This window comes from Hypoxylon fragiforme (genome assembly GCF_022984875.1).
Source record: "Hypoxylon fragiforme strain CBS 206.31 chromosome Unknown GGS25scaffold_4, whole genome shotgun sequence".
In the NCBI taxonomy this organism is placed as follows: Eukaryota; Fungi; Ascomycota; class Sordariomycetes; order Xylariales; family Hypoxylaceae; genus Hypoxylon; species Hypoxylon fragiforme.
The window spans coordinates 2,071,671-2,085,863 of NW_026054759.1; the positions used below are offsets into that span (position 1 = coordinate 2,071,671).

The 14,193-nt window shown below is 45.9% G+C and overlaps 3 protein-coding genes across 3 annotated transcripts; all 3 read right to left on the reverse strand.

Annotated features, from left to right (window-relative positions):
- Nucleotides 1-5,592: 5,592 nt before the first annotated feature.
- GGS25DRAFT_520676 (uncharacterized protein) lies at nucleotides 5,593-5,973 on the reverse strand (the record flags this gene model as incomplete). The annotated part of the gene is made up of 2 exons (XM_049263918.1): nucleotides 5,593-5,748; nucleotides 5,803-5,973. The coding sequence occupies 2 exons, from the start codon at nucleotides 5,971-5,973 to the stop codon at nucleotides 5,593-5,595; spliced, it is 327 nt and encodes a 108-aa protein (XP_049117845.1).
- A 241-nt stretch (nucleotides 5,974-6,214) lies between these two features.
- GGS25DRAFT_486580 (uncharacterized protein) lies at nucleotides 6,215-7,235 on the reverse strand (the record flags this gene model as incomplete). Its single annotated transcript, XM_049260645.1, has 2 exons — nucleotides 6,358-7,235; nucleotides 6,215-6,311 (listed from the first exon to the last, which is right to left on the reverse strand). Coding segments are annotated over exons 1-2 (266 nt in total), but the record flags the coding sequence as incomplete, so codon positions are not given.
- A 2,594-nt stretch (nucleotides 7,236-9,829) lies between these two features.
- Nucleotides 9,830-12,449, reverse strand: GGS25DRAFT_237437 (velvet factor-domain-containing protein). Its single transcript, XM_049257073.1, has 6 exons — nucleotides 12,428-12,449; nucleotides 12,066-12,161; nucleotides 11,845-11,996; nucleotides 11,693-11,763; nucleotides 11,544-11,624; nucleotides 9,830-11,483 (listed from the first exon to the last, which is right to left on the reverse strand). Exons 3-6 carry the CDS (start codon nucleotides 11,994-11,996, stop codon nucleotides 10,222-10,224), a joined length of 1,566 nt encoding a protein of 521 aa, XP_049117847.1. The 5' UTR covers nucleotides 12,066-12,161; nucleotides 12,428-12,449; the 3' UTR covers nucleotides 9,830-10,221.
- Nucleotides 12,450-14,193: the final 1,744 nt, after the last annotated feature.

Consider the following 14,193-nt stretch of genomic DNA (forward strand, 5'->3'; position numbering starts at 1 on the left):
TAGCTAGGTACTAACTATTCGCTTTTGTTGAGCATATGCCTAGCGGCAGTTCCCATACCTCCGTAGAACTTTGAATCACGGTAGTTGTGATGTTGTGATATCGTCCAAAAGTTTATTCTTTGGTCACATAGAAAGGGGACGTGGAAACTCAACTGAGGGATGCTTATATTAGCTCGTGTATTTAAAGTCATGTCTGCTATGTCCACTTGCAAGTTTTAGAAATCTTTCTTCTTCAAAAACAACATCATAACTAAATTCTACACACCTAGGCCACCTCCACTCTCCACGATTCCTTCTATTACAACATCTAAAAAAAACACAATCCACTTCACACACTTCTGTATCATCAAAGTTGGACAAAGGGGCCCCCGACTCGAATGCTAGTACCAAGCAAAGTGGTTGGTTCGAAGAGAATAGCGAAAGGAGATGGACAGGATGTCTCGTGAGGCTGTGGAGGAGCGCTTAGGGCTATGGCTATAGACTTATGGGGGTTACCTGCGTGGAGTTTGATTAGTATTGATTCCTCAACGAAGAAGTTACACGCGCCGAGGACATCCATGGCTTTCTATCATTCTTAGATTTCTCTCTTCAGTCACATATGATGCCGAGCTAATGATATCATGGCGTAGGCGTAGGCGGACCCCAAAACTCCTATTTAAGCCTTAGAAGCATAGGTAATACTGACCAGTCAGCAGGCATGCTCGTGCCGCATGTTCGATTTTGCAGTACTGCAATAAAACGGATAGGCATAAAGATAACTATAGTTATAGGCATCCAATATTTACTCTGCTAGCAAATAGGCGAGGAGCAATTTTATGCCCAAGTTCTAACTTTTGAAAAGCTTGCGTTTATTGAAAGATTCCCAGTTGCTGCCTCCCTCCCTAGGCCACACACACCCTGAAGTAAGGGAGCAACCATGATAGCAGTTGAACCATGGTAAGCATCTGGAGCGATGTGCCAGTCCAAGCCGTCTGTGGTTGAATACAGGCTTTCCGTTGCGATGTGAACCAAACCATCAAACTATACTGTATCTAGTACCTATCAGGTATTGTGAACGTCATTTTCAGATATACCATATCAGCGGAATTATCTTTAAGTTATTAGCTACGATGTGAGCTTTGCTGGAATCTATGCTTGGCTTTGTAAGGCTTCAGTCCGAGTCAAGCCAGAGTACCAAGATTGCTGTTCTTCTAGTCTGGTAAAGCACGTGAAGGAACGATAGCCTACATAGGTCAAAGAGTCACATCCATGGGAATCTTATCACAGGGCTTCATCAACTGGTACAAAATCAGCTAACCTAGGTTAGCATTGTTCTTATCTTTGTTAATGGCTCGGATCGATCCCGCTTGGTATTTACATCAGCGGTAATGTTGGCCAGTGGCGTATACCTGCATACCAACAGTTAATGACAGCCGATCTAACCTACCTTGGTAGGTACTAGGTAGGTATGGTTAGTTAAGGACTAAGTAGTTTGGTTTAACTCGAACACCCCTCGATGACAAGACGTCGATGACCTGGAATCATTCATCTACCCTCCCTACCCGTACCCGTAGCTCTAGGGGGGGCCTGCTTCTGTGCCATCTCTTCATCCCGTGCTACGGCCAAAAATTAAGTGCTCATGGTTTTCCGTGACATGTTGGCAGTACCGAGGTCCCCTTCACGGGTTAGAAATTAGGTAGACGTTTAAATACTGGACCACGGGAACGATTGGATGTCGTTGACTTAGCTTTTTTTCTGCTGCTGACAGCTACTGAAGCTAGGATCGGCAGGTCCGCTCATACTTGGTACCAAGACATCCTCTTAACTGGCTCTCTCTGGGCACATGTGGCAGTCAGTCACCACCACACTACCTTGCTTCTCTACACTAGCATACTAGGTACATACATATGTACGCATACATATAGGGCGCTTAGCTCTGGTCTACACCAATGGCCATGATGGATGATCTGGCAACGTTGCTGGCGTACATACATATACGTCTTGAGCAGCCCATATGGTGTCAAGCAACGTGATTCAGCAGAGTAGAGTAGGTACCTACTAGGTAGGGAGGGTTTAGTCCATTTTGGACACCCCTCCTTTTTTAGTTCCGTGATGGGAGAGAGATGACAGTGCTAGAAACTGTGTCGAATGTCGATGGCGGATTGTCCACTTTCGATGCCTTTCTAGGAGAGAATTATGTACAAGGGACTTTGATATCACGAGCGAGTGGTGTATGTATATGTACTGTACTGTATGGTATGTACATGCCTCCGCTCGTAAAACAACGAAATACCCAATTTACGCACAGTCATCGCACAGTCATCTGTCTACCTAGGTTAGTAGGCAAGTTAGGGAGGTACGTACCTGCTGCTCATCCTGGATAAGAATAATCAGATTTGAGATCATTCAGATGTAACGCACAGAGGTTTATCAAAAATGGCATTGTAACACTTCATAACCTACACTACCTACACTACCTTTTAATGTCATGTACCAGCGCGCCGAGAAAGTGAGGCCCCCATTGGGACGCGTATACCAGGAGAGAGATAGAATCACACTTTCATAACTAACTACAGTAACTATCCAGGTAACCTCCCAGGGGGGATGAGCAAGATACGTCAACAATGTCTAGGCCTCTCTTTCTCTCTCTCTCTCTCTCTCCAGGGTTTGCCAAGCGTAACCTTTCTACGGGAGGTTTCGCGCGTGGCAAACCGTTTTCCCCGAAGCAACTGTCACTCGAACAATATGTAACTATACGTACAGCATGTAGGTACTTAGGAGCTTGCCGGTTTGGGATGTGCTCCCATGAGCGCCCACTGTCAGCGAAGGATCAGATCTCGTGATCTGGACGCAACTTTGGAAAGAGTCAGATGACGATAATTTACCGTACAGATCCCGTAAGCTTTGCTGGGATGCTCTTTAATACCTTGCCATACCATACGCCGCGTAACTGATAGGTATGTACCCACGTATAGGGAAGTGTAGGTATACATATATACATACATACATACCTACCTACGCACATGTCCATGGTATGTGAATACAGAGGTACCTTCTTAGAGTACTATGTAAATAGACGAAAACTCCATAGCCTAGCTGGGGCATACATAGGGTTAATCGTACGGGTACCTACGTCGTGTTGCGATGCTACCAACGCGTAGTGTTGTAACGATGGCTTGCATTTTTTTTTCTTTTTTTGCAACGAAGGGGGAACCTTCGGGTCGCATATTTGGCGGCCAGGAGGTAACTGCCGTAGTTTAGGTGAGCAGAGCCAACCAGACGGAGGCTCGGCCATCGCCCATGCGTCACATCTTGGGTGCGCCGGAGAATTAATCTAAAAAGCGGCTACGACGGTGCGGGTTTTTTTTTTCCTTTTCTCTTTTCCTTTCTTTGGTTTGGCTTGTTTCTTTACTTTCCCTCTTCGTCTGGTCTTGTCTTCTGTCATCTGGAGAAGAAGTAGTGAGCCAGATCTTTTGACCGTTGCAAGCAAGGGACGGGCCTCGCTGGGGCTAGGCCTTGTAATTACTACACTATGTACGTGTTTTCAGCGCACCCTGGAAGCAAGATGCTGGCGTGGAGCTTATGTACCCCGGGCTTTGCCTTCTCTTGGTCTTGAGAGAGAGTAGATCGTGGTTATGGTGATGCTGGGAATTATACTCCTTGGATGACATGTAAGGGGCAAGATTTCTCGTAGCCTCATTGAATAGATGGATAGATAAGTCCTATTACATATGAAGCAGAGAGAGACATGCCTATCTATATGACGTTCAGTAGCTACCTAGCGCAGTTCATAGCTAGTGGTATGATTATAGCTGACTGAATACCCAGCCCGGGAAGATGAGAAGATCTCTCGGCGGAGTTCGGCATTAGACCAGGCCACAATCTCATGCTTCAGCGGCTAGAGATTACAGCATGTAAGTATCATTGAGATGCCGAGAAGGGAAGACAGATTCTGTGAATGGCTTCCGGGAGATTAGGTTCCAGAATCGATATGTGGTACCAGTACGTCTGTGAAGGTACATAGAGTAAGCAGGAGGTACGTACGTACGTATGAATGGACGGACGAAAGGTGAAGAGAATATACATATGATGTCTAGCAAATTGCCCATTGCAACGACGGGATAGTCCTTGGCGGCTTCTGTGGGCTCTGTCAGGTGAAGTTTATTCCCGTGGTCGCTTTTGTTGGGAGGTTAGTTAAGAAATGGAATAGTGAACATCGTTCTTCTCTAACCTACCTGGTAGGTAGGTATGTATATATGTTAGGTGGCTGGGGAGGGAACTGGGATGAATTATTATATTGCACATGGATGGTTCAGTCTGGGGCAATCTCTCTCTCTGGTGCCAAGACTGTGGCTAGATCTTCGCCCTGAGGTTGACGATAGCCTATACTAACCTATCTTACCTCCCTCTATCTTGATGATGTTCATGCTTAGTACCTATCTACCAACCTAATCGCCATGCTTAAGTCCCATACGGGGAATTATTGTTCGAGATGTTTCAAATATTTTTTCCGAGACTTCTAGCACCAGCCCAACGACTCGGCGTGCCGTGTACATAGAGACAGACATACATACCTAGGTTAGTGCGGTTCAAATCATCGAGAGCAATTTTGGCCCTTGAAGGCTAGCTTCGGCGTGTGTGCACGATGTAACGACGGCTCGCGGAAGTTGTACCCTTGACCTTGATAGGATCAACTCAACGGAACCCCTGATCCCCTGTCTGTCTGTTTGCAACCCTCCCAGCACCGTGCAACCCCGGCATGCGGGGTTATAGGAGAAGTACAATATTATTCTAGGTTAATGAAAATTGTAGAGGGTCATGGCGTAGACATCGGAGATAAGCAGTGAAAGGGGTAAGTTGTCGACAGATACACTTTAATGATGTCTGGTAGGGAGTTTACTACGTAGTTATTGCCTCGTTGGTAGGACGAAGAAAGGAAATGCGGGAGAAGAAGGGGGGGAAGTAATCTTGAATCAACGTCAATGGAGGGAAGATTTCATCGTGAGATAGACTTGGACGTGGGATCTATATGTACTAGTATCAATCCTCCGAATTTGTGTATCTGTGTATCCTGCAACCTTGACAGCTATCTCATCGTCTTTTTGAAGCTATGGGAGTAAAGTGTAGTATCGGGGTGAGGAGTCCGCATATGGAGGGACAAGGGGGGACAGTTAACTACATTACCATCAACGGCTCATTACATACATGTCTAGGGAGGTACTTGGTAGTTACTCTCACCTGTAGGTAGATCACTTTCATTACATAGGTCTCCTCGTTAGTAATTATGTACCTAGGTAGTTAAAAGTGATGTATCTTACCTACCTACCTTGGTAGGTATGTAAGTACTAGGTAGCTAAAGTCAACGACATGTAACTACTTTGGGCTTCCATTCACTACCTACCTACCTAGGTATATATGAATTAAGCAATCTACTAGGTTAGGTCATGGATACGACACACCAATCGATACTTCATTTTGATGTTCATAGGATTTCTTTGCAATTTGACTCGGATGGTGATATGGTAATATGATGATATGACAATATTGACCATGGCCCTTGAGCAGTGCTTCAGCGTTGAGCATGCTACGTACATAGGTAGGTAGGCACCTATTTCACTTCAAGGTAGGATTTGACGAGATTTTCATATCGTCGTCGTAGTTGGAGCCAACTAGATATGTAAACAAGAGACAACCTTGGAAAACAGCTGTGCTTGATCGGAGGATTACCAAGCTCGGTACCCGAAAGACAGCCGTGAAGGTTGAAGCTTCCTGTACTCCGCATTAGTCAATTTATCCCCCACAGTCCAGATAAAGAAATGTCACGATTTCCCATTGCCATTTCGGGAACTGATGGTGTGCCCATTTCTGCAACCCTTCTCCTCCTCCATGCATCTTGCGAGTTGCAACCCAGGTCATCCGCGCCGACTGCGGGCGGACTTGCATATGTAGGTCGCTCTGAAAATAGCTCCCGTTGGTGCTGAAGCGAGATGTCATTTGCGAGTGATGCTTACCTGGTCCAGTGTTGATGCCAAGTCTTGAGCAATATACAATTTGTTCAAAGCCGTCCACGATATCTGAGAGCCAAGAAAGTATGTAGAAGGGGCCAAGTTGGTTTGCTGTGATAGGACATTATACTCCGTGTGTAATTACTATCTGCTTTTACTCGTTTGACGTAAATAATTTCTAGTACATAGCATAGTAGCATCATTTCACACATAATTACCTATATATTCTAGGTTGTCTTACCTAGTAGTTTTCCAATTACCTCCTTTACTAACTGAACTATGTGGGACGAGCTGCGCCTCCGGCTCCCCGGCCACACTGTAGCGTTCGTGAGTGGCGATACCGGATTCGGGCGTTCTGAGCTTACGGTTCGAGGCAAATCTCGGAGAATATTTTTCGGAGGCTAGGGCCGAGAAAAGATCTCCATAAATCCTCTTCTTGGGGCCTGTCGACACGCGTCAAGGCTCTGTACCGGGTGGCCAGGAACTTATGTAGGATGACTAGGGTAGCTAAGCCGCTAAACATGGACCATATGGACCATGGCCTTCCTCCCATGTCCTCCCATGTCTCTGGGGGGGCGCGAGGATTACAAAACAGGGGTATGCTCAGAATGAACTCCACGTTTCAATGGTTATCTGCAACTTCGAGGAACGGAGTCGCGCAATAAACGGCTGTGGATCCAAATGCAACAGGCTGAGCGCATCATAATCGACGACGATGGTTTACGTACTAGGTGTGGAGATTACAATATCGTGTCCTCCTCATTGTCTGAATTCGAATACATACATGTCTACTGTACAGAGTATACGAGAAGATGGGGTTGAGACGTGGGCATGCCTGAAGTTTTTTCTTTTATAAAATTTTCTTTTTGAGGAGACCGATTGACAACAAGTCGAGACGCTGCCTGGCTATTGCAGTGACTTGGCTACCTAGTTCGCAGAAATGTATGTACAATACCTAGATAGGTAGTGTAACTCTGAATGCGCATAGCTGGGTAGTTAGCTAGGTGTACGTGGATGTACCTGTAAAAAGATACCTACTAGGTATGTAGTTAGTTATAGCATTGTCCTGTAGAATACCTAAGCATACTCTTTTCGTGTTCTTGTTTCTTAATTAAAAATAAAAACATTGAGAGAATGATATTGAAAGAGGGTTTTGATAGCTACCTACCTGGTATAAGAAATAATAAAGAATGCTTGTCGTGTTTTACCTACCTAGTAATTGGTATCAATATATGTCTTTGCTCATCAGATAAACTCCTATCGGTATCGTACCACACTTTAATGAATCGAATGTCTAGGGACGTTCTCGAAATTCCTCAAGATTGTTCCCAGGCGGGTTTTCCCGTTAGCTTGAACCTGGGAAGATGCAACTAAGGACAACGGGCAATCGCATAAGCCTAGCATAGAAACCCAGCGATCCCCAGTGCCCTGGGAAGAGACTTCTTGGGAAAATGGGGGTCAAAAGAAATAATAATAACAAATTAGACTAACAATAATAAGTAGTATCGGCGACCAATTCCGGAGCATGGGGCTTAACAGAGTCCAAGTGGCTTAGTATAGCTCTTATAATCAGGGTTCACATGCCTGGACAGCTAAATAGGTACTAGGTAGCTATATACATACACACATAAGTAGTTGTAGGTATCTAGTTACCTACCTATAACTATAGCTACCTATAATGACTTATTAGATAAGATGACCAAGAGACAGGGACTTGCTATGAAATCTACCCAGGTAAGAACAAAGCTCTCCACTGTCTAATTAACGCTTAATAAACTATTGGCTTGGAGGATGTGTATGAAAAATGGATTATTCAGTTTTCTAAGTGAGCACACATGACGAACAAAGAATAAGAAGACGCCACAACTTGTGATATGATCTACATGGTTTTGATATTGACGAACAGAGGTAGGTATAACGAATAAGAAGACGAATTGGGTTATATGCCAGGTACCTACCTAATGCTAGGTGGGTAGGTAGTCTCTTGAAGACGCCTCACGTTGGAAACCCTGAATACATACATACTGTATTGAAAAAAAAAACATGGGTGATGTAGGCAGATGACCATAGTGGGTAAGCTACCTACATACAGGTTGCCTCATCTAAGGCCCTAACTTGACATGACATTTCAACCATCAGGGTACCTAGCTACTTAGGAACGAGCATGCTGTTATACAAAGCAATTAAAGCACACTGCTATATGGGACTATCACGACAGTAAGCAACTGGATAAATGGCATTCGGCATCGGCCCTCGTGTTAAGCCCATCTCTTCATCGTGGCGTATTTGTCAAAGAACAACACATAACAACTACCTAAACACTTCATCATGCCATGCTTACAACCTGCCACCTTATTATCCCATATGACTACGGGGGGCTTAACAATAGAACCTCATTCTATAGTAGGTAGCGGTACACTGTAGCAATAGGTGAGGGGAGGGGTGTAGTAATGTACTGTATTGTATGAATGTACTTGCGAACCCGAGAACACTGAGTCCCCTTGTGCCTTTCCCCCCCGTAGCGGACGCCATCCAAAGAATACGTGAGTCTGGTTCCGTCCCTTGCGGGGGGTGAGCTAGCTTGGCCAACCTCAAGGATACCTCGACATCCTGGGCTATATTATGGCATCCAACGAGACGACCGGAACGTACCCTGGTCCTATATGAAGCACATAGTAATTCAACTATCGATTCTTAGATCCATTGATAAAATACTGATCTGTATCGGCATGCTTACACGAGGCTGCAGCCAGCCAGGCCATGTACGCATGTAGGTCTCTGTATGTATGTACCTTCATGCTGCTCTCTGCAACACGCCCCCCATGAACTGCTTTAATGCACTGCTATCACTCCTATATCCTGAGTTGGCAAGCGGAGATGCCTCAGCCGTGGCCCTCTGGTTAAGCCATTTAGAAGGATACCCTCTTGATATCACAGAAATATAGCAACGAGGCAGGATGAAGTAGTTTTTAGGTGCTGGTCATTCTTACCAAAAGTAGTCACTCGGAGTTAGGCTCGCGATCAATTTACGCAGAACGTCGAGGGCTTGCGTCTTCATTTTTTTTTTCAAGTGCCAAGCTTGTAGTAAGTAATACGAGTCACATTGCAGATTCAAATTTTTTCTCTTCTGTTTAAAAAACCATGAAATCAAGGAAGCAAGCATTGCAGTGATGCCTTCGTGTCTATTTTATTCTAACGATTAAGACGGATTCTTTGAGGAGGGTTTATGGTAGTGGCGTCGTAATACCAAATACTCCCGGGGCGAATCCATTAGCCCCTTAATATGCGTAAATAGTAGTAGTAGTAGTAGTAGCAGTAGTTGTTGTTGTTGTTGTTGTTGTAATAGTAGTAGTAGAGAACAAAAGGGAACTGGAGAGGGTGGAAAGGGAGGAGGGAAAAGGGGGTGGGGGGAGCATATGGCAAAAAACCAATGACGCGCAAAAACAACCTCCATTTGGGTATCTTTCAGAGAGAAGTGCTTTTTCTTTTGTTTTTCGAAAACCCCGTAATTCCCAATACAAACTTTCAGAAGGATGTGAATCCACGCGCGCGGGAAAGTACGACAAATAGTGTATATGTCAGCAGAATTCCCCCCTTTTTGTAAACCATGCAATCAATTTCCCATTTCGAAAAAATAAAAAAAAGTGCCCTGGAGGCCCAGCAGCAGCAGCAACAACAACAACAACAATGGCAATAAAAAGCAGTAAGGTTAATAACCAGTTCTCCAACGCAAACACGTACGGCACCCGCACATGTACGTACTCAAGAACACCAACGCCGGGCCCGGCCTTAATCCGTGAAAAAACTGGGTGAAAACAATAAACGATTCCCGTTTCGATGCAATGTTTCCGTGGCGATGCGTGTGACGATTAACTCTTTAAAAATAAAAAGTAGTGGTAGTAGTGGTACTGGTAGTATAAAAACGATTGGACGGTTCTCCTGAGGGGGTTTTGCGTAGATGCCGTCATAAGGTCAAGGGGTGAGACAACGTGTATGTAATAATCTCTGCTGATAGCAAGATAGAACTAAAAAGTAGTATTCTTAAACCATCGGATTCCTGCCCCCTCCCTTCCTTCCTCTCTCTCCCCGGAGTATGTTTCAAGGTCGAGAAAGAAAAAAGGGGGTGGGAGTGGGGGATGAGGATAATGGGAAGTGATTCGGCGAATAGCATCTAGCGTAGTTTCCGCGGGCGAGAAATTTAGTAAATTAAAGTTGCATATGACGACGCCTGTCGTTGCTAATGGTCCTCTGTCTTGTTGACCATATGGCCCAGGTGGTGGTCGAACGAGTCGTTACCACCTAAAGGGTATGATCCGTTCATGCTCTCGGATGGCATGGTTGCTGTCAATGGCGTACCCAAGCCATGCTCTCGTAGACTGCCATGGTCGTAAGCATTTTGCATGCTGTGGTATGGCCCTTGATTAGCGTAAGGGGAATGATGAGGTTGATGCGAATTAGGAGCTGGCGGCGCCGTGGTATACATGTTGGGACCCACTGGAGACGCCGTTCCGGATGGTGGCGCCCCGTTCAGCGGGCCGTGGGTTCGAGGGGAGACGTTGTGTATTGGAGAGGCCATCGCGGACTGTGGATGGGATGGAATCGGAGCTAGATTCAGGGACGGGTTGTTGCCGGTATTAGAACCGCCTGTGAATATGAAGGGATGGGAGGAATTTTGGGCATTAGGATTTGCGAATTGAATAGGCGAGTGGTTCATCGGTGAGTGTCGCTCAAAAGCGTGTGATCCTTGAGCGAGCGAAGAGAAATGGGTGTCAATACGGCCCGTTGGAGGAGGCATTGACACTGTGGCGGCCGACGTTGGTGGGCCTGTGGTCACGGATCCCAATAATTGCTGGGATCCATACGTTGGACCTGTTTGGGTGGCATAAGAACCCCAGCGCATTTCTGCGCCTTCCTGTGTCGGCGTACCCGGGTTTATCGTCGAGTATTCTGGCCGGTGTCTCTTCGCTACCGGTTCGTCTCCGTAGTCGTGGTAAGATCGGTCATCGATTTGCGGTATACCACCATTTTGAGACGCACTTCCTTGCCTGTGCCCTGTCTGCTTGTCCATCTGATCGGCCATCCGTAGATTCTTCTTCTTGTTGGCAATCTGTCTCGAGTCCTTGCGTAATCGAAGACGAACCCCTTGATCGCTAAACGATCTGGTGAGAAATGTCGACTCCGCCATTCCTGGAAAGGCTCTGCCGGCATGGACTTTAAAAGGCTCGCTCGTAACCGAACATATCGTCATCCAAAACTCGCCGTCGTCGAGATTGTCCATCGTCATTTGCAGTAAATCAAACCGGATCACGTACTCTCCTTCACTCTTGATCGTCAAATCACCAAACACAAAGAAAGCACCCTCCTTGTTCGTAGGGTCTTTTAATCGATGTAGCGACGAAACTGTTGTTCCTGCCATCATGTTTGCTGGTGGACTGGCCTGGCCACTCGGACCAGGGGGATGCGCATATTCTAAATACGCAACCGCTATGAGATAAGGACCTAATGAACATTTAGCAACGAAACTGATCATCTGGATGTACGGGAAAGTTAACTACTGACTTTGTCGGTATACGCCATCTGGGTCCTCATCGCTCGGAACGTGTAGTTGAAGGATTGGTGGTGGATCGACCGGTTTTCGGTCTGTCCAAGTTAGCAATGACATTTCCGAGGAAAGGAACGAGATCTCCAGGGGTCGAGGAAGGTAATACCTTTGTCTTTACCATTCGCAGCTTTCGCCATCGTAGGTTGTTGTAAGACTTCTAGGCGGTAGCTTTCAGGTCTGGCTGGAGTGTCAGTAAGAATTCCAAGGTTTACTTTGGAGAGGATACCGATGTGGTCCTGGTGGAACTAGATCACTTACCGTTGTGGTTGAGGGCCACTTTGTTGTGGATGTGGTTGGGGGTGAACTTGAGGTCCTGATAAAGGCGGCATTGCTGGGCTCATTCCTGACATATAGCTAGGACCGGGCGTATGCCCGACCCAATGGCCGCTCTGATGAGTATGAAAAGCCATCTCTGATGATAATTAGATGCAAGTCAAGTGTGGAGTGGGATGATTAACTTTTATGTTTTAGGTACATACTTACGTGAGCCGTCATGCGGTATCTCCCGCGTAAGTCGCGAACCCCACTGCAGATCGGCTTGTTCTGGGCAGAGACTTGTTGAAATCCAGGAGGAACTTTTGTCTGGTTAGAGAGAAAAACACACAGTACGTGGGTGGTTTGGGGGGTTTTCGAATAAACTATGGGAATGGTGCTGTGAAGACTCGAGAAGAGAGGTCTTGATACGTTTCGACCGATGTGAAAAGCTTAAAAGAACTCGTAAAGTAGATGGACTGGAATCCTTAGGATAACCAGGAATCAAAGGGGGATGAATTTGCGGGGCGCTTTTCCTTAGGGTGAAATCAAAGGGGGTTGTATGAGGGAAATGGGGGGGGGAACTAACATTTAGGTGTTGTCTGAATTTGTTTACAACCAAAAAATCCCTTCACCGGTATCGTTAGCTAAAGAACAAAATTCAAATTCTCGTAAATAGTCGTTTTCGAATTATAGAAATTCAGGTGTGGCAAACAGATCGTGACATATCAGGAACATCTCTAGGAAAGGCAACTAACTTACCGAGTCAGCCTTCATATAAGAAGGTAGTCTGAATCAGAGATAATATATCGACAGGAAGCGATTCCAAGTATCCGTACACAAATATGTAAGATAAGGCACGTTTACAAAACAAGCTTGTTAGAAGGAGCTTCTTGTCCCCTTCGTCTGTACGCGTTGCCCCCTTTCTCCAAAGCAGACAAGTCCTGTAGCTCTTTTTCTTTTGGTATCTGTAACCTTTTGATGCTGACTCTTCGAAAGAATCTGTTCTCCGTTTGGGTTGGCCGTAGGAAGCTACCTGTCAACAGCAAATACTGTAGAAACGTGATTAAGTAGCTAGTTGCTGTTCTGATCATGCATTCTTCGTCAAGACAAGACAAGCCAATCCAATACAACGTAGTCGCCTAAAACCATCTAAAAAATCACTCCTTCCACCTCAGTTTCTGCAATGAGCGGCAGTGGCGAATCGTTACTAGCAAGGAATTCAAGACAGGCGCATGACTGAACAAGTGAGCTGAAAATTCTAGTGCTTCTGTAGGAAGTCTCGAGTTTGATGATGTACTATCTATCGGGACCGGGTCCAAAGAGTTAGGGATCACCGCCGTTCCCTGAGAATGGTGAAAGTTGAACCGGGTGTGAAGTTCTAGCTTGCCTCGTTGTTGCCTCAGGCTCGACAAGCAAAGCGCAGGGTGGTAATATGCAAGAATCGGCGGGAGAGCTACTGGGAGTGGCTGCCTGGATCTCGGGGCTAAAGGGATGGACCCCAGGTATGCGGCAAAGAAGTGGGTGGAAATACGTTCTGAGTCGGGAGGCTCCAAGGTTCCGCGATGCTCTTCTCGACTTAGATAATGGTGCCAGGTAACCAAGTGTATCTAATCCGATGTTTGACTATGATATTAGTGCCCAAAGGTTTCACGATCTCGCATTCGTGATGATGGATTTCTTCTGTTCTCTTAAATTTGCAACCCAACGCTAGCTACCACTGGAGGCTTTTAGAATGCGATTTCAAGACAAGAACCCGCCGAGATGTTTGCAGCCGGTGAAGCAATGCTAACCAGTACTACCTAGAGGTGATAATTAGGTCTGGAGTCTTGTTTAGTAGGGGGGGAGTGAGGTCCGTAGAGCTAAGGAGCTGGATATGCCGCGAATTATTGCTAGGTATTGCTCGAGCTGGTGTTAGATAGGGATAGGATTCCGTCGTGGCGTAAGGCTGTTGAGACTCGATTATGATATTCTTCGCACAAGGTCGTTCTGATGAATTAGGTTTATTTGTATGTATGTTGGCGCAAGCTCTGAAGTCCTCACGAGCCTTGGGAGCAAGTCCGACTTAGGAATACGCAAAGGGAGAAGACGAATAATCTGCTGGCAAGGTATAGGCGATAGCTTCGTGGGGGTCTTTCCGCGTTGCAGGAGTATCTAATGTCGATAGGCCAGTCGTGGAAAAGGAAGTATATGGGTAGAGTATCCTTATATCCTATCGTAGTTAGGAGTCCTGAAGTGAATCGGCAAGTCCAGGTAAAAGGTCGATAGTTAGAACAATACGACGTCCTCGTCGTGATTGTGAAGGTTGGAGAAAGCGATCCTGGAACCCGTCATGTATTTGGGTGGATTTACGAT